The 19,660-nt window shown below is 38.8% G+C and overlaps 1 protein-coding gene across 1 annotated transcript in view; it reads right to left on the bottom strand.

Moving 5' to 3' along the window:
- elmo3 (engulfment and cell motility 3) overlaps positions 1-17,032 on the bottom strand; it is a 41,613-nt gene extending 24,581 nt beyond the window's left edge. Inside the window, exons 1-6 of the mRNA XM_036568222.1 lie at positions 16,777-17,032; positions 8,658-8,766; positions 4,684-4,724; positions 4,468-4,540; positions 3,614-3,664; positions 2,803-2,972 (exon numbers count right to left, since the gene is read on the bottom strand). Coding sequence (XP_036424115.1) covers positions 2,803-2,972; positions 3,614-3,664; positions 4,468-4,540; positions 4,684-4,724; positions 8,658-8,735 — 413 coding nt within the window. The 5' untranslated portion in view covers positions 8,736-8,766; positions 16,777-17,032. The remainder of the gene's footprint in view (positions 1-2,802; positions 2,973-3,613; positions 3,665-4,467; positions 4,541-4,683; positions 4,725-8,657; positions 8,767-16,776) is intronic.
- Between the last annotated feature and the right edge of the window lie 2,628 nt (positions 17,033-19,660).

The raw sequence follows: 19,660 nt of genomic DNA, 5'->3' as shown, positions 1-19,660 counted from the left end.
AAACACAATAACGGACTTTAAGAGGGCAACTCATTCTGTGAATAACATCAGCGCTGCGCTTCCAGACAAGCTGAGTATTTTCTATGCTTGTTTCGAGGCAAATCACACAGCTACTCCTCACTGCCTGCCACTCTGGACCCACTGCAGTTCGCCTACAGACAGAATAGATTAACTGATGACTGATGACCCATGCCTGCTCAGCCAGACCACAGCTCCAATGTCATCATCAAATTTGCAGATGACACCACAGTTGTGGGCCTGATCTCCAATGACAACAGGCCTACATAGAGGAGGTCAGCTTCCTGACACACTGGTCCCAGGAGAACAACCTCTCTCTCAACATCAACAAGACCAAGGAACTTATAGTGGACTTCAGGAAGCAAGAGAAAGTGCACACCCCCCATCACCATCAATGGAGCCACTGTAGACAGGGTCAGCAGCTTCAAGTTACTCAGCATTCACATCTCAGAGGATCTGACATGGACCAAACACACCACACAGGTGGTAAAAAAAGGCACAACTGCCTCTTCTACCTCAAGAAGCTGAGGAGGTTTGGCATGAACCCCCTCATCCTCAGAACATTCTACATAGGCACTGTGGAGAGCATTCTAACAGGCTCCATCACCACCTGGTATGGGAACTTCACTGCCATCGAGCGGAAAGCTCTGCAGATGGTGGCGCGGACAGCCCAGCACATCACCGGGGTCCAGCTCCCAAACCTCCTGGATTTATACACCAGTCGCAGCCTGAGGAAGACCAGGTGGATTCTAAGGGGACTCCATCCACCCAAGCCACTGTCTGTTCTCACAGCTGCCAAGCGGGAGGAGGTACAGAAGCATTAAGTCCAGGACCAGCCAGTAACAGCCAGTAGTGCTGGTGTATCGGTCTATAGGCCTGTCACTGCACCTCTGAGACATGATGATCTCCACGGACAATCTACACCTCATCCACACCTCAACAGACTCACTCTGATCTTACTGCACCCTCAATCTAGCAAATCTATACTTACACATATAGATTGACATGTTGTACATCTTATATCCATATCTTGTATAATCTAGAAGATTTCTATATCAATATTATATCCCCTGTTTACCCTGCATCTCATTTATTTATCTACCTCAGACTCACTAATTGCACATACAGAAATGTGTATAACAGTACAACTGTACATTTAAACAGTGCAATACTAGTAAATATGTATATGTGTATGTATTTAGAGTCTGTGTTAAAAAAATATATAAAAAGCTGTTGTATATTTGAAAAGTCCTCCCCCTACTTGCTTACACCACACCAAGCTCAAGTACATTTGTGCTTGTGGAATGGGGGAGTTTATCTGTGATGTAAATTAATCATCCAACACCTTAAACAATTAAAAATGGTTAAAAAGCAATTTTTTCTTTCTTTTTTTCTGGTGAAGTCCTGCTATTATATTGCTAATATCTCCACATTGCACAGTGGTCTGGTTCCAGTGCAGTGTTGAGGAGATACAGCAGGCAAATCTTACTCAAACCTCCTCAGTCCTATATACCCTCTGCTACACTGAACATAAACAGCAACCCCTCAGGATCCACTCAAGAGCTCAAAAAAATCCAGGTTCTTGCATCAAGCATCACTGTAACCCAGATAGAATTATCATAGCTGTAACTATTACTAAAACAAAAACTAGCAGTAAAAAACGTGCTTGTTAAAATGTGCACGAAAACTACATCGATACTATAATGTTCACTTCAAAACTAACTCAGCGAAATAAAACTACTGAGGAAAAACCTTTAGTTTCAGTTTTTGCACCACGTGAATGAGAGTTTACAAGTTGAATTCTGCTGTGTTTGGTCTTTAAGGAAAGCTGGAGCCGAGCCGAGCGCAGTCTGCTGTTATGTTAATTTTACTCTACCGTTAACAAAAACCTGCTAACCTGCTAACTATTTTTTAAACTGAAACTAAATATAATTTAAGACTATTACTTTTCAGAAAAAAACAACTATAACTGTTGATGCACCCTTAAAACTAACTAAAACTAAACTGAAATCAAAAACCAAAACAAAATCTAAATTAAAATAAAAATGAATAAAAAATAAATAAAATAAATCAAATAAAAATGACAAATTCAGTACTAATAACCCTAAACCCAGCTTCTATCGGCTTTGAGGGTTCATCATTGGAGTAGCTCAGTGGTGTAGTAGCTCAGCAGCTCGATGGTCTAACAGAACAGAAATTATTTTATAAAATCAACTGATATTGCTGCACATAATATTGCTGCTATAGAGGAGTGCCTTATAACTATATATATAATAATGGGCTATAATCAACAATGAAACAGAATACTCATTTACATCGAAAGCTAAGTTTAGTTTCAGTTTTAAATCATTAGGTAGATTACTTACTTTTGAATTGTTAATTAGATGCTATTTAAAATGAGTAATATCACTTTGCCTACAAGTACCCTGTCTCTCATATTTATTGCACTGTCTTGTCGGCATTGTGTACACTGTATTGTTTTGCACTTTGTCCTGGAGGAATGTTGTTTCATTTCACTGTGTACTTGTACACAGCTGAAGTGACAATAAAGCCTCTTGAACTTGAACAGAAGAGGTTTGGATGTCTTTAGAAAATCACACAAGCTTCAAGTATGACCTGAATGCACTTGTAACTTCGAGACCACGAAAACTTTCAGGAATGCTTTCATGAATTTATTCACATTTATATTTCCCAATTCTCAGATTGCACTGAAAAGTTTGTAGAGCACAAGACACAAGTGCTCAGCCCGGAGTGGACTCCGAGTGGAGTTCAGGGTATACGCACTCATGAGCATCCTCCACAATCTGGACAAGCAGCGAATGTCCGTCTCGGCTGATAAACTCCTGAGCGAAGGTGATGTCTGTGGACACAGAAGCGAGCTCCTTCAGCGACTCACAGCGTACACCGGGGTCCGAACTCTGAATGCCCTTATACAGGTCCTCTGCACAGCGGCCCTGAAACATAGTACAAAGTCCAAATGCCAAGCTGACTGCAATTACTGTAAAGGCTATAGACCATATATACTTAGACTATAGGCATAGGCAGACAAACTAGGGCTGCTAAAACATCATATTACATCATAACTAGGGATGTGAACAGGTGCTTGAGATGCCAGTATATTTAAATACTCAAGTTATTCATTTACCATTTGTCCATCACAAGAAGCTGGGGAAAACACACAGTCCAACATTTCAGCAAAATGCCAATTTTATGTTTTAACAGGACTGTAAATATGCTGAGTTTGTTCATATTTGCAAGAAAGTATGCATATAAAGTAGATCATAACAACTAAAAGTAGCTGCTCCAAAGCAGTGGATGCTTTATGTGATGATGTTGCCATGGACTATTTTTGAACAAGGAAAATTTTGAATGTATTCGATGTGTGCTGTTATTTTTTGTGCAACACCAGTGATGTCAACCAATTATCTGTTCATTGACCCTTACAGGTACTTCAAAATTAGTCATTATGCACATTCCTAAACATAACCTACATGATAACTGCAACATTATCACACAATGACAACAAACATGTGTGTCTCCTCCATATGATGGTCATCTGTGATGGTGGAAATGTGGGCTACGGAAAGTTACTCACTGGAGCTTTGGTCAGCCGGAGAATGCTGCCATTCTTAATGTCCAATCGATTCTACAACACAAACCACAATACAGCCAGTTCAGACTAGAGCAACAGCTATAAATGGAGCTGATGATAGCTGGCAAGGCAACACCATAACCAAGAGACAGGAATAGAAAACACGAGAGAGAGGGAGAGAGAAAGAGAGAGAGAAAATGAAAGCAGTGCTGTTCATGTGGGAGAAGCACAGTATTATTAATTTCTCAGATTCAGGTCTGGGCAAACCAGCACTTGAGCAATCTGACAAAATACATGCACACTGTTTTGCTGACACAGAGTAAAGGGTGCTAAAGCAGACCAGTAATAATTATTCACTGCACTCAGGTAGAGCACACTGCAATTCTTAAAAGAGCAGCCGTAGTGCACTCACACACTAGTATTATTGACCAAGGTCAAAACAGACTGTGTCTGACCACACCCAAAGTCAACAGACCAGTGTAGCATAGTATAGAAAGATTACTCATTTAGACAGAGCAACATGACAAGCGTGATGCACAATATACATACAATAAAATGAACAGTAATGGCACATCTAAAAAAGGCCACAAACTAAATAGTTTATTACAAAATAAGCTATTAAAGAAGGAAAAAAGAAAAAAAACAACTGGTCAAAGAAATTCTTTCAGTTATGATGATGTCCAATCAGTTGCTTGTTACTACGCAGTTTATTCAGTTACTCTATACTGGTTGTTGTTGTTTACAGGTTCTCCAGAGTTGGTCTAAATCTCTTTTTATGACACTCAAGTTCTTCAGTGCTCTAGAAGTTTTTAAATAAATTAAATAATTTAAATAATGACAGGGCTGAAGTGACTCACAGACTCAGTGATGTAGGTCTGGACTCCGTCTGCGTACTGAAGAGCGAAGTTCTCAGGGCCTGAAAGATTCCACCTTTTAAAAAAACAACAACAGCAGATTACACTTTAGAGCGTCTGAGAGGTGAAATGATTGCAAATACAGCAGACCGTTCATAATTAATCCTGCTGTTAGTCCAGATCTCTCTCTTACACACACAGACACACACATTTACTTACTTATCACAAACTTCTTTTATCACCGCAGAGAGGGGCTTTTTCTGAAATGAAAAGGGAAGGTTAAACAATGTGTTTAAAACATGAAGTACAAGTAGGTTGTTACTGCCAGAACAAAGCCTTGTATCTCCAAAATGGCAGTTTTATAGGAGATCCCAAAAACGTCCTTAATGAAAACATCCTTTTAATTAAGGCCTGAACAATATGATCAGTTTGTGACTGATACTAATTTTAGAGAGCTAACAATTCTGACAATCGATAACAGCGCATAATTTTATACTCCTATTTCAGATTTTAATTTTATACTCCAGAAATTTACTGAATGATATGACTAAGTTATACAGGCACTCACGCACACATTCTCTCTGATAACACCACAGGTCACTAACAACAGCCAATATTACTGACCAATATCGGTTGCAGGGTCATAACCAGAATTAAAACTTTAGTGAGCTCCATATTGCAGAAATATGACTTCACATGAACCATCGTGCCAAATATGTGGACATGAAATACTAGTTATGTGCCTATTGTATCTTCAGCTGAAAATACATATTAAAGCCCATTTACTGAATCAATAGTTTCACATTTGTTTTGATTGGGTTAGTTTTAATTAATGATTTAAACTACCTCTAATGTAAGTCAAGGTAAAAAGATTTTATTCCAAGTAATTTTGTCCCATCTCTATTGGTCATCATGCAATTATTATACACTTTGAAGGGCAGCTGGCATTTTAAAATTATACAAAAAACATTACATTAAAAAAAAAGCAAAAACTGGAGATAAAGCATTTGTCCTGTCAGCAATGTTATCTTTTCATGTAAAAATTTGTTTAGGATTGAAAAACACAGCACAACTCCTTTGAGTACAAGAACCCAAAACCAAAAGCCACACTGCGTATGGCTCTACTCCACACTCCAGCCTAAAACTAGGCGAAAAATACATAAATAATACAAAGGGTAGAAGTCATTCCTGCGTCTGGACTGGGAAAACCCAGCAATTAGTGGTGGCCAATGTGGTAAAGTTTTTGGTGTACTGTGGTAGACCGATCAGTGGGCTGTAATTTGCGGTCTACGGGCTGGTCAACCAAGTGGAAGCATTGGACACAGTCCGTCAAAGTAGTAGAGGAGCTCTTCGTCGGGGGGGGGTTGAGGGGATACTTATCGTTATAAAGCACCAACCTCCGCAGAACAGCCCACATTCAGCCTTCCGACCCAGGCGCCCCACTGTGGAAGACCCCTGAATAAAAGGGCTGACAAAACCAAACCCCCAAGAGAGCACTCACAATTGTGCTCATTCCCAATAATAATCACAATGACAAAACCCAGTGGGAAATCCCACCCTGGGAGAAAAAGGCGATCTTAAAGATCTCCTAACATAAAATATGGTAAACATTTGTAAACAGTATGTTTTGACTCAGTAAAATGAGTATGTGAGAGCAAAAAGCAGTAGAGATGTTTGTTATGAAGTTGCTTTACTCAGTCTGCTGTGAAGTTAAGTCTGCTCTAGTTAATGAAAAAAGGAACACATAAAAAGCGGTAAAATACAGTGACTGCAATAAAAAAAACAGAACTGCAGTTAAAATAATGAAAAAACCCTGAAGTTTAGAGTTTGGCAAAAAGTTCATTTACACAGTTTCTCTCTTTACCCCCAAATACAGTCAGCCAAGACATGAATGGTGTCTGACGTTTGCTTCTGACGTTTGCTAATGAAGTCGACATATAATGGGAGCTTATACCTCATCAAACATCACACTTGCTTCAAACCAGTTTGAGTTTTAAAAGGGACCATGTTGTACATTTTTCTTCTGTTTACATTTTTGCCCCCAAAAATCCACTTGTAACGTAACCAAAACCGATCATAATTCATTTTTACATGACCGTTAATCCAACATCTCTCTATCCCTTAGAATTAAACAGTCTGTTTTTGTTACTGTGATTTTAAGACTGAAAAATAACCTCGGTTCTGATTGGCTGCCCTATACTGTGTGGGGTTTGAAAAGCAGACCGGGCTGAAACACTGCTTATAACTTCAGTGTAAACAGGCAGAGCTAAACTGCTGTAGGCAGAATAGGCGGATATATTTAAATATATGGAATCGGTTCTTGTGACATCACTAAAACAGCGAATTCAAAACAGACTGGTTTGCAGCTCAGTTTCCACATACAGACTGTATAGGCTGAAAAGTGAACAGCACGTCTTGAAACTTTACCTCAAAACATAATACATTAACCTCTTACTAAAAGGCAAATTCAGTTTTCCATGGGCCCGTTCCGTAATCTGAAATAGACCTGTGTATGTGGTTTTAGACACTGTATTACATATTGCTTATTATTTATAAAACGAAGAAACTACAGGCTGCTACTACTGCTTTTAGCTATGCAATGTGCTTTTGTCCATTTGTGATCTTTGATTAAATGCGACTGACCACACTTAGGGATTTCACTAAACTGTTTCTTTAAAAAAGTTGAAAGTACAACGACAAAGAAATAATCAAATATTCAGAAACCAAACTTTAATCACTGTTTTGATTGGAGACTGGTTTTAAAATATGCTAAACTCTTTTGCTTGGCAAAGCTGTAGTAACTGCACTCGTATGCAAAAATTTGGGCGCCCTCAAATGACATTTGGTTGACTTTCCAAGAACACAACTCCGCACATATTAATGCACAAGTACAGTTATTTGCTGAATTTAACACAAAAAAGAAACCATTAAATGTGCAAAAGTGCAAAAGTTATGGCACATGATATATATATATATATATATATATATATATATATATATATTTATTTATTTATTTATTTTTATTTTTCCCAATATGTTATATTCAGCAAATAAAAAAAAGTTGCGATTCTGAAGGAAATTGTCATATTTTAGTTCGCTGGAGTGGATGTGTTAACTTATTTTCACAAACATGTAATTGGACTAGCAGTGTTTAAACTTTCCTGTAAAGCCTACAGAACTGATCAGATGACAGTTCACTTACACAGGCATGACAAAAGTTGTTAAAAGGATGAATGTTGACAAATGGATGCATTAATTACTAGATAATTGGCCGAGCAGTGATGTAAATATGCACTGGCAGCTTATGCATACACCACAAACCTTCCTCAAGTCAAATCTAGTGCAAACACACATGCCTGAACCAATGACATACAGCACAAGATGGGTTAATTATAACATGTCCAACTACTCATTTCCTTCAGAGTGTGGCTTCTTGGCATTTGTTTTTACATGCAGTAGGCAGGTGTAGTCATGCTGAATTAGAACACTTCAACCGAAATATTCTGGCTACTTGTAAAGCTTGTTGTAGCCCGCTGTAAAGCAGTCTGCACTGAAATACGCCCAAAAGTCTCCACGTGTTCAGAGGAGAGCGTTAATCAGCACCGGCTAAGCTCCACTTCATTCAACCAGGCATGGGTGTGTTGGAGCCTATCCCAGCACTCATTGGGCAGAAGGCAGGAAATACCCTGGACAGGTCACCATGCCATCACTGGGCAGATACACACACACTCACATACTCACACACTCTCACACACACACCTAAGGCCAATTTAGCTCCAATTATCAGTTCACACCAATCCCCAAAAATTCACCATCTTACAAAACTTTTCCATGGTTTCAAGTTAATGTAAAATGGAAATTATAAGGCATTTTTCTTCTGTACCGTTTATTTATTTGGACTTGTTGCCAAGCAAAACAGATTTGCGATATCAGGGAGTTCAATTTTGATTTCAGGCTGATTTTAAGGTCTTCACCAGCTGTTATGCAATCTTAAGCACTAATGCCAAAACTAATGAGGCCAGATTGAGACAGAACAATCCTGAATCCTGGAGCAAAATACAGACTGTGGATTCTTCCAAGTGTGGGAAAGAACAAATCTGACAGCTGTTTTATGGTTCAGCATCTTTTTTTCCACTGAGTTGCTCTGGACAGTTGCTGAGCAGGTCACATGAAGAGAGCATGTCAGGGCTTACCTGATCCAGCTGGATGAGCTGGGGGTACGCCCCCGGCATCTGAATAGCAATCTTCACTATGTCCTTCTGCTGCGGCATTTTCAAACGCTGATGCCTGGCCTCCTAGACTCTGAGAGAGCGAGAGAGAGAGAGAGAGAGAGAGAGAGAGAGAGAGAGCGCAATGAAAGCAGTGCTGAGAGAGAACTTGATTGGCGAGTAGAAAGGAGAACAGGAAAAAAGATGCACATTCCAAAAATATTCTGGGAAAGAAATCAAAAGGCCTTTAAGACGTCTCATCTGACAAAATGAAAAACAACTAAGGAGGCAGCAGTATTTCCAGACTAGACTCCAATGGAAATAAAAAGGGTTCTTCAGAGCAATGCCACAAAAGAACCACTTCTGGTTCCTTCAGGGAATTCCAGATGGTCCATCTTTTTGCTCTATCCCCATGTATTAAGAGTAGGGATGGAGCAAAAATATGGACTGTCTGGTAGGTCTGTCGCAATTATTACATAATCGTCTGATAGTTTGAGCAGCACTCGTCAGCTTTCAAAATCATATGTTTGTGTAAGAAACAGAATGTGAATTGTGTGCACCTTCATCCATGGAGTTAAGGCAAATACAGGTAAATAAAAGAAAGCAGAAAACACATGTATTCACACATCTTACAAAAACAATAAAGCTTTTGACCACTGCCTCTTTACACCTTTCGAGGGCAGTGGTGAGTATCGTTAGTTTATGGTTTGTTAATTGCGCCTTTAGAGGGCGCCATTGAGTAATATTTGTTTATCTGACGTTTGTTGACACCTTTAGAGGGCAGCGGTGAGTAATGTTTGTTTATTTGAGGTTTGCTAATAACACCTTTAGAGGGCAGCGGTGAGTAATTTTTGTTATTTAAGCCTGAGCTGTGTCTGCACTCAGTTGAAACCTACTAAGTATCAACAGCTAGAAAGGAAGATTGCTAATCAGTCAATTTGGCAAATTTAGGCTTATACTTTACATACAACAAAAAAAATTACATTGTTAAATCACGTTATACATTACATGTAAATTAAATATCAATGTTTGTAAATGAGGGTGCAAGTATAAGGAATCTTTTTGAAGTAGCCACAAAATCATAAATTCAAAGGCAAAAAATCATTGTTGAATAATAAATGGTTAAATGTTTTTATGTATTATTGTTATGCTCAAAAAACTAGCAAAAATGATATAGATATAGATATAGAGATATAGAACCTCAAGAATCATTAAGAATATGAAGGCCTATGAATATGCACAATTATGCAAATTGTAATCACCCCTTACCCTGCATGTTTTCTCCATTCATGTTACAGACTGAACAAATAAGACAGAGCAGAAACAAAAATACTCTCACTGAAACTTCAATGATCAGAAAGATTTTGTCTTTCTGTCATGCTGGTACCAGCATCAGTGAGACTTCAATGAGCTGAAATAAACCTGCATGGTTGTGTGTAAACTCAGGCCTTCTTGCTAAGCTAACGCCAGCTTCTAGCAAAAGCATTTAGGCTAACAGCTCCAAACACATACACACTCACTCAGGTTTGAGTCTTTATGCTCAAACCTTGCGTCAGCGAGGCTTCAATGAGCCAGAATGAACCTGTGCTGTAGTAAAACTGTGGCATACTACCTGCTACTAGAACAGAGCCAAACAAAACCGACAAAAGCCTCGAGAGACAGCATGAGGTCAGCGCCCGAGAGCTGCTGAAAGCAGCATGAGTTCTGCGACTCACTCACTGGCGCTGGTTCATGGGCCTCGCCTCACGCTCGACCCCGGTGCCATTGACGCACAACCTGAGGGCTGAGGCAACAGGGGAAAGAGCATCTCCCTCTCGGCTCAGGCCAAGAACACTTATGAGCCTTTAATTTTAAAAGAATAGATCATTTCCTTTAAAATAAAAAAAAAAAAACACACACATTTGAGAACAGGACAGCTGAGAGGACTGCTTTAGTGCACACTCCTACTTTCACAATCACTCTGTATATTCTGGGTCTTCCTCTTTTTAAGGAGAACTTGCGTGCTTGGTTCATCTGAAATCTGAATGTGGGAAGGCTATCTAGGAGATACTGCGGATGACTTATAAGCCAAAGTGCTTTTTCTGTCTGCAGACACAGACACGCACAGTGATGGTGTTTTTATTAACAGAAGCTTCTGCTGGACTGTTTAACAGACTCAAGTGCTTCCATATGTGCAGAAGAGGCCAGCTAACACTCAGCGTCTGCCTCACCGCTCTCAAACGGGCTCCGGCAGAGAAAAAGATGTATGTGAATGTGTGTTTGTGTGTGCGTCAGTTACTGATTGATGGACGTTAACCAGTGCTGGGGTAGTTCTCAAAAAAAGTAATCCGTTACAAATGACTAATGGCTTCTCTCAAACTGTTATGGGATTATTTTACTGATTACTTCCTGGAAAAAGTAATTTCAGTACTCATTACTTTACTTCTACTTTACTCTCTAAAACACAGACATCTGCAGCAGCTGTACAAGGGAAAACCCTCTGGTGCTTTTCAGTATGACAGAAATATTTCAATATTTCAAGAAATATTTCAAAGTCAACAGCAGCAGACATTATTTAAAAATGCTGTCACTTTGAACAACACAGCCCTGTTATGCTGGTTATAATTATGACGAGTTGCTGCTGTTTAAAAATCCAGAAACTAGCCAAGGGAAACACTTCATGAAAGAACTGTAAATACTACAAATCTGTCCAGTCTGTTTAGACGGAGGTTGAGGTTGTTTTTCAGCCTGGAGATCTTTATCTATCATATTACAGTAATTAGATGCTTTGATAGATTGTTTGTCAAGTTTGCGGCACTTCCTGTGGAGGCATGCAGTCAGCAGGATAGGTCAGGAATAAAGGGGAATTTATGATTTAAATGCATCAAGGATAATTTACTCTGTTCTCTACAGTAAGGAGTAAAACAAGTAACATCATTCTTATTAATGCAACATGTTACTTTGTACCACATTACACCTGAAACCAGCTTTAACCTCAAAGGCTTTAATAACTGTTGCAGCTGTAACTAAACCCATCTTAAAAGTAAAGGGCCCAAAAGATGTTACAGGAAAAACACTGGCTTCACAATAAAACCTTTCAATGGATAGTTTTTTAAAAGGTAGCTTTAAACACAAAGACAATAACATATATACCATAATAAAATAACGACATATAAGTCTACACTGTATCTGGTAGTGCCCAGTATAAAGTTTAGTCTCCCAATTTAAAACCAGTGTAAATGTACACCCTTAAAAAAGATGTTTTTTTAAGGGTTCTTTAGCAGAGAAAATGGTTCTATAAAGAACCATGAACACTCAAAGAAGTGTTATTTGCATCATGAAAGTGTTCTTCAGACTGATGGAGAATGTGTTGTATATGATTCGATGCAGTACCAAAAAGGGCTCTGCTATCATTGACAAGCTTGACATTGTAACAATAAGGTTCTATATAGCACCATCTTCAGCACATTCTCCATCCATATGAAGAACCCTTTCACAATGCAGAGAACCCTTTAATCATGCAAAGGTTCTTTGAGTGTTCATGGTTATATTCAGAACCATTTTCTTTACTAAAACTCTTGAAGAACCATCTTTTTTAAGTGTTTACCCTCACAGGTACAACACAACTTAAGGTCCAACTGTGTACCTTAAATGAGTTTTAAACACACAGTGCACTCTCAAAATAATGGTTCTTCAAGAGCTCTTTCCATTTAGAACAATGAGGTCTATATAGAACTATTTCATACTTAAATGGTTCTTTGCACGGTGAAATGGTTCTTCAGATAGTTGATGGAGAATGTGTTGTACAACCCCATTTCCAAAAAAGTTGGGACGCTGTGAAAAATGTAAATAAAAACAAAGTGCAATGATATGCAAATCATTTAAACTCTATATTTCATTGAAAATGCTTCAAAGACAACTTATCAAATGTTGAAACTGAGAAATGTTATTGTTTTCTGAAAAATGTATGCCCATTTTGAATTTGATGCCAACAACACGTTCCAAAAAAGTTGGGATGTGGGCAACAAAAGGCTGGTAAAGTTGTATAATGCTTAAAAAAAACACCTGGTGGTGTGTATGGTTCTATATAGCACCAAAAAGGGTTCTTCTATTGGTAAAAGTTTGACATCATAACCACAGAGGAACCCTTTTTGGTGATATATAGAACCATTTTCAAAAAGGTTCTCTTCTATATAGAACCATACAACACATTCTCCAACAATCTGAATAATTATTTCACTATGCAAAGAACCACTTCTGCATGAAATGGTTCCATTTTGATTTCATGGCTCTAAAAAGAACCATTCCCTTTACTAAAGAACCATCTTTTTTAAGAATGAATGTACATCCACTTTCAAAGAGGAACCTTTGTTCTTTTTTAAGGGAAATTCCTGCTCGTTTCTGCATAATTCAGTTGCTGAGTTGTAAATATCGTTGTTCAGAGTGTTCTAATGTAGACTGAAGTGGTGGTTCGTTATAGATAAACTGACTCATATCTCGACGTTGGGCATGATGGGAAGCAGGGGTTGTGATATCTCCAATGCAAATATAGCCATTTTATTTACAATCCAAAACTTCCAGTGAACCTACGTGTGCTGTCTGAGTTTTTCTATGTAATACTGACGATGGTAAAATAGTGGTAAATCTGAAAAAAAGAATGATTTCTTTGGGGACTATTTTGTCTTACAACACCCTGCACATACCTCTCCGCCATGAAGAAAGTCTTAAAATACATTTTTAGGCCAAAAGCTTATCATAAAACAATGCCTCAGGCATCAGGCAGCATATTCATAACCATTTCATGTCATAACTTTCTGTAAGGAAACATTTAGAGGCATTAGGCATGAGATGTCTGGTTCCTATCATCACCATCGTGAATTCTGAGTCAGTAAGTTTCTACATAAGGCATTTTACATCAAACAACTCCTAAAGACTTTTCACAGATTAAATTGTGCAGAAATTTGGATTTGGGATTGTACTCCCTTTGACTCACATTTTTTATAATTTTTTTTTTTTATAAAGGAGTTAAGACCGGCTGTGTGGAACAAAGGCAAGGTGAAAAATATACCTTCAACTGTAAATATCACATCATCTGTTTTCTAAGTGAAGGTTCTGAGGATGAGTAGTAGTGTTTGTGCCCTGAAATCTACAGTTTCTGAAGCAGAGTGTTCTCTTTTGAACTAAAAGTGCTCACACTTGCACGAAAGTACAGTTTCTCTGTTTCCACCTAAACAGCCTTGACCAGAAGCGTATTTAGTCTTCAGCGCTTTAGTGCAGGGACATTAAACAAGGCCAGTTATTGAGAAGAAAAAAAGCACACAAGCTTTCTGCTTCTTATAAGGTTTAGACATTTTGCAAGAGTAACTAATGAGCTGTAGACAAGCCTGGAGCTGCAGACTAAGCTCAGAGACAGGGAGGCCTGCTAGCTCTGCTCTCTGTACGAGTCTGAGTTTCCCAGGCTTCATTCCCAGCGTGCCCCTGCATGCTCTGAGCCCTGCAACTCACACTCAGCCCCTCCTCTGCCCTGCTGTATTTGTACAAAGTGTGAGCGTACAGAGTGTTTGAGTGTGCAGAGCATTTTTGGGACATGAGTTTGCGCTAATCTCAATCCTCAATGTGCTCTGTATGTTCGTGACAGCAGGGTGAGATGTGCCTGTAGTTTCAGACACATATACATAGTTTCCTCTTGGCTCTGACTGAACTCTTAAAGCGCTCTGTAACCTAAACAGCAGATGTGCGGTCACAATACTCGCATGTGTGCAGGGCATGAAGACCACCACCAAGCCCACAGATCACACACGTTACTATCCGCGAACACACAAAAGACAAAGCTTGTGTCATTTTTTGCCATGCCCCAGTTACAGGCTTTCATCTCTGGTTACCAGTATCTACTCAGCTGAGGACTTTATGATTAAAAGGTCAATATCATGAAAAAAAATCTAACTGATGTAGTATGTAAACACTGCTAAAGTTCAAAATGTTCCTAATCCATATAGTCCACTTATGGAATATTCTGTCACTGTCAGATAAAGATCTCTTATCTCTAAAATGGTAACTTTACAGGAGAAGGAAAAAGGTCTTTGTTCCAATAGTAAAGATGTACTTGCTTATTCAGGCTACAGCACTTAGCTCTGTCCATTCATGCTTAAATTATAAGGAGTGTTTCAACCCAGACTGCTTTTTGAATGAGGCTCGAAACAGGGCAGCCAATGAGAACTCATTAACATATACCTGTCTTAAAGGTTGTACAACCTTTAATGTACAAATGAATTAAAACTGTTAATTAAAGCCACACAGAAGTGGAAAAAATAAAATACAAGAAAAATGTGGGCCTTTTAATCACTTTATATCCAAGTTGGAATTTTAAAGACTGCAGTTTTCAAATTGCGAGAGCTGCAGTTTTTAAATATAGCCAACATAATCAACAACGCTGTCTGAAAAAGTTTTATGTGGGTACATTTAACCCAGCAACATGGAGCTCATGAACTGCCTATAGATGAGTTAGAGTAACCAGAAGAAACCCATGTGCTGTGACCATGACAACACAACCAAAACTAACTGGCGCTATGTTCAGTGTTAAAGCTTAAAGCAAGAATGTACATGCTGGTCTGTGGCCACCTGCATAAACCATCTCAAGTATATATCTCAAGTTAAACTCTTAAGGGATAATTTTGTAGTTTTAAATTTACATTTAAGCTTAGCAACTGTCAAAAAACTGAAGTGATGAAACTCAAACTTAGGACTAAAACTCAATTTACAATTATGGATTTCTTTCACTTCCCACTTATCCCTGAAGAGACTTCCTTGAGGTAAAAGAAGAAACTTAAGGCTGAAATTCACTTCAGATGTGACCACTAGACCTTAATCTATTCAGAACAGTTGCAACATAAATCACAGTCATAATCCTGGTCAGAAACATCAGAACTACATTTGTTCCCCAAATCATCCAGCACTAAATTTCTATTACTTACACATCAGGAAACAAACAGACTTCTTCCCGTTTGAATTCTCTAACTCACTCTAAAACACTGCCACACCCTTGAGCTGAGGACTAGTTCTTCAGAAGGCCTTTCGGTATTGACGGGTGTCTGTATTCGACCGATATCAGCAGAAAAATGCTAGATCGGATATTGGAGGGAAAAAAGATGGAATGTGGTCCTGTAACAAATCTGTCCAGAGATCAGCACTCAGTCTCACTGTGTGGGGTGATGCTGTTAGCTGTGGGGCAGTAGAGTGTTTGAGTGGTTTTATCATGATAGCCTGTTTTAAATGCGCATCTTAAGTGACATGCTTGAATTAAAAATAGCTCATTTCAAAGCTTAGTAGTTTTTAAAGAAAAAAAAAAACATCACATTTGTATTGACCAATACTCAAGGCTTCAATATCGATATCAGAAAAGAAAAAGTGGTATCATGCCATCTCTAGTTAGGTCATTAGTAAAAGCTTTAGAGCCCAAATATGAGCAAAACACTAAAATATAATTCAAGCCTTCAAGCTTTGGTTTTAGAGTCTAATTAGTTGAGAGGCCAGTTTTTTTAGACACAATCTTCATCTACAATATTGCAAAATGCAACGAGGGTGGACATCACAAAGACATTAAATTATATCATAGTAAGAAAGTTATGTAATATGTTTAAATTCAATGAATAAATAATAAGACATGTTATAACATCTTAAATTCAGTTAATCTACAATACTAAAAATATTAACTGAAAAAGAAACATCTTAAAATATCTTGAAACGCATTTCAAGTTTATAATTTAACCAAATTAAGCCAATGGAAAATAGTAAATGCCGTATAAATAAGGCATCTTGATATATCTTAAAACACAGTTCAAGCCTGTAACTCCTATAATAAATGAACTGGCCAGATTTTTCTTCACCCTGTTCTGCTGCAGCTCCTTAACTACAGCTAGCCTGCTTCTTAGCCTGAACAGCTCGAACTTTGTTCCAGAAAATACTGAAAAACAAAGGGCTGACAGACCTTCAGACCCGCGTTAACCGACATGTAAACTACTTTAACATTATCTAAACTCAGCCAGGCTGTTTAGTTCAGTGACCCGCACGCAGCCCCAGCGCTGCCGAGCTAAAGTTTCTCCACTTTCTCCGCCGCTTTGGTTCCTACCTGTTGGGAGAGAGCGGGTTTTCTCCGCGGTGGAGCTCCTTCACATCTGAGCTCCTCTGGTAAAATCACGGAGCTGTTGGAGCGGGTTTGAGCTCCGCAGCCTCTCCGAGCGGGTTACGCTACACACCGTCCTCCGGAGTTTAGTAAGTAGTATTTTTGTCCGCTCTCGCAGTTCCGGGTTGAACGGTGTCCCAGCCGGCCCCTGTAGGAAGGAGCAGAGACTAAAATTAACACACACACACTAAAGCACACTAAACTAACACACACACACCCACAGAGAGGGAACCAGAGAGAGCCCAGAGACCAGAGGGCACCGTTAGACGAGGTCTAAACATTCAGCTAAGTTTGAGGAACTGAGCTGCTTTTACTGTAAGATACGTCTGCTTTGCAACCCAATGTGAGCTTTCAGTAAGCTTTCACCATACAGCCTCACTGGGTTTGTCATGTGTGCCAGGATTTTCCACATGTATAGCCTACAGTACTGCGTGGACGACTATTTGTTTTCAGTCAAAAAGACCATTAAGTGCAAGTTATTCATTCTTCATCGTGGGAAAAAACAGAAAACACGTTTAACAGAAAACTACGCTTTAGCAGCTATCAGTGTTTTCACTAGGCTGTTGCCTCCTTTGCCTTTACGACAGCTTCCTTTTTTTCTGGACACTTAGGCCCAATCCGGTTTCTTATTTTTACCCCAACTGCTTGTTTTTTGAGTGTCACCTTGACCCTTAGAACTGAGTTACAAGGGGTGGTGGTCGAAATTTTTCCCTACGAAATGGGACAACGCTCAAATAAAAAATATGCCTTCAAAGAGAGAGGTATTTCAATCACCACCCCTTGTAACTCAGTTATTTGTTATCACCCACCCTTAGCTAGTTCTGCAGTGACGCTGAAGTCAGCTATGCACCAGCTTCTTGTTTGAATTTCCCCGTTCCACCTTAAATAGTGCAGCAGTTCTGATGCCTCAGGCACCAGAGTATAACTGCTGCACCATTTAAGGTGGAACAGGAAATTCAGCATACTACTAGTGATTTTTATGCTTGTTATGAAGAAAAGGACCATAATACATTAAAACGACATTAAACTAAGATAATACAATGGATATCGTAACTTTTTAACGGAGAAAATACTCATGTTTGTGAGTTTGTTTGGTCACTTGCACAGCCATATTGTCAGTTTTTCTGTTTTGAGTGTGACTCTGAAAAACCTCTGTTTGCAGGGCCATGTAGCCCTAACACTCCGCCCTACCCCTCTATCTTAACAAAAATTGGGACACCCTACCTCTAGGTATGAACACGCAGAACAGAGGGGTGGTCTAAGTGGTCGGGGCAAGGGGTGAAATGGGACTGGGCTTTGCTTTCCATTTTTCAAAGAAATCTGCTGGGATATTTTTCCACACCTCCAACGTTCAGTCTTAGAAGTTACATTTCCCAAGTAGGCTAATCCCAAACACATTCAGTGGTGTTGAGGTCTGGAGTCCGTTGTTCTGCGGCTTTTTTGTTTGATTTGCACGTTTTCTCAGCTAGGACTTCTTGACAGCTACACATCTTCTCAGACCCATAGTGCTGAGTTGTCTTCTCACAGTGGAAGGATGGACAGAAACACTAAGAGTGGAGCTTGATTTTCTCCACTCTCTCAAAGATGAAAGCGTTAAGTGCTGTTTATCTGATGAGGACAGTTTTGATGGTCTATCGCGTCTTGCATGGTTGTTAGGAGTCTCATTTTATAAGTATCTTTTAATCATTTAATCATTTTAATTTTGGAAAATCTAGTTTTTTTCACTTAATTTCCTTTGACTTTCTCTTCCTCATGCAAATGGATTATCGTGTATCTATTCTCCTCAGAAATATCTCATGAAAAATTAATAATTTGTACTTAATATCTGTTTTTCCTGGAAATTAAATAAATGATGGATCTCTGACTTTTCCTACGTCAACCAGTCTTTAATCTCCAGTATATTTCCTGACCTCTCTCTTGGTCAAGCTCCATCTACAATCTAAAGACTATTAAATGTAGAGTTCCTGAAGGGTCAGTACTGGGACCTTTACTGTTTTTAGTCTATGTGAATGAACTTGCTAATATCAATACCTGGTTTGAAGCTAACAAGTTATCTGTTAACATTATGAAAAGCTCTTCCATGCTCTTTACACCAAGAAACAAAAAAGGAATTGATATCCTCCCATCAGTGCACTTGTCCAACAATAATATATCCCGTGTCCACTGTGCTAAATTTCTTGGTGCACTTATTGATGAGAAGCTCAGCTGGAAAGATCACATTGCAGTAATACCACAAAAAATAACTGAAAATACTGGTGTCATTGGACAAATGAAATATATATTACCTCAGCATGTACTTCTCAATCTGTATTATACAATGATCTGTCTATACCTGTCATATTGTAACATTATCTGGGCTAGTACTTTCAGAAGTAACCTCACAGGTTATTTATTCTTCTAAAGCAACAAATTCTTGGTCAGAATGATCACCTTTCCTTCAGATTATGCTTGCTCTCGACCACTATTTTTGAACTTAAAGATTCTAAATATATATGAAATTAACCATTTCACACCAACTGCCAGATCTTCAAACAACCCACATCCTGCTTTCTACAGAACTTCACTAAGCCAATTTAGTTTCACACAGAGGACCTTTTATCTGGAACTGTCTGCTACTCAACCTGAGAACCTGAAAACAGTCTGAACCTTCAAAAAACTAGCTAACTAGCTTCAAAAAACTAGTCCACTTCCTGTCTCAACAATTGAATCCTATTCTAATTAACCCAACCACCTTTCTTTGTATCTTCTTATGTTCCTTTTTCTTTATTGTTTTACATTTGTTTCTTTCTGTTGAAGCACAAAATGTATCTAAATGTGAGGTAATTCAGTA

Source organism: Colossoma macropomum, unplaced genomic scaffold, assembly GCF_904425465.1.
Source record: "Colossoma macropomum unplaced genomic scaffold, Colossoma_macropomum, whole genome shotgun sequence".
Lineage (NCBI taxonomy): Eukaryota > Metazoa > Chordata > Actinopteri > Characiformes > Serrasalmidae > Colossoma > Colossoma macropomum.
The sequence above is the reverse complement of the archived record's forward strand: the minus strand, read 5'-3'. Positions and strand labels throughout refer to the sequence as shown.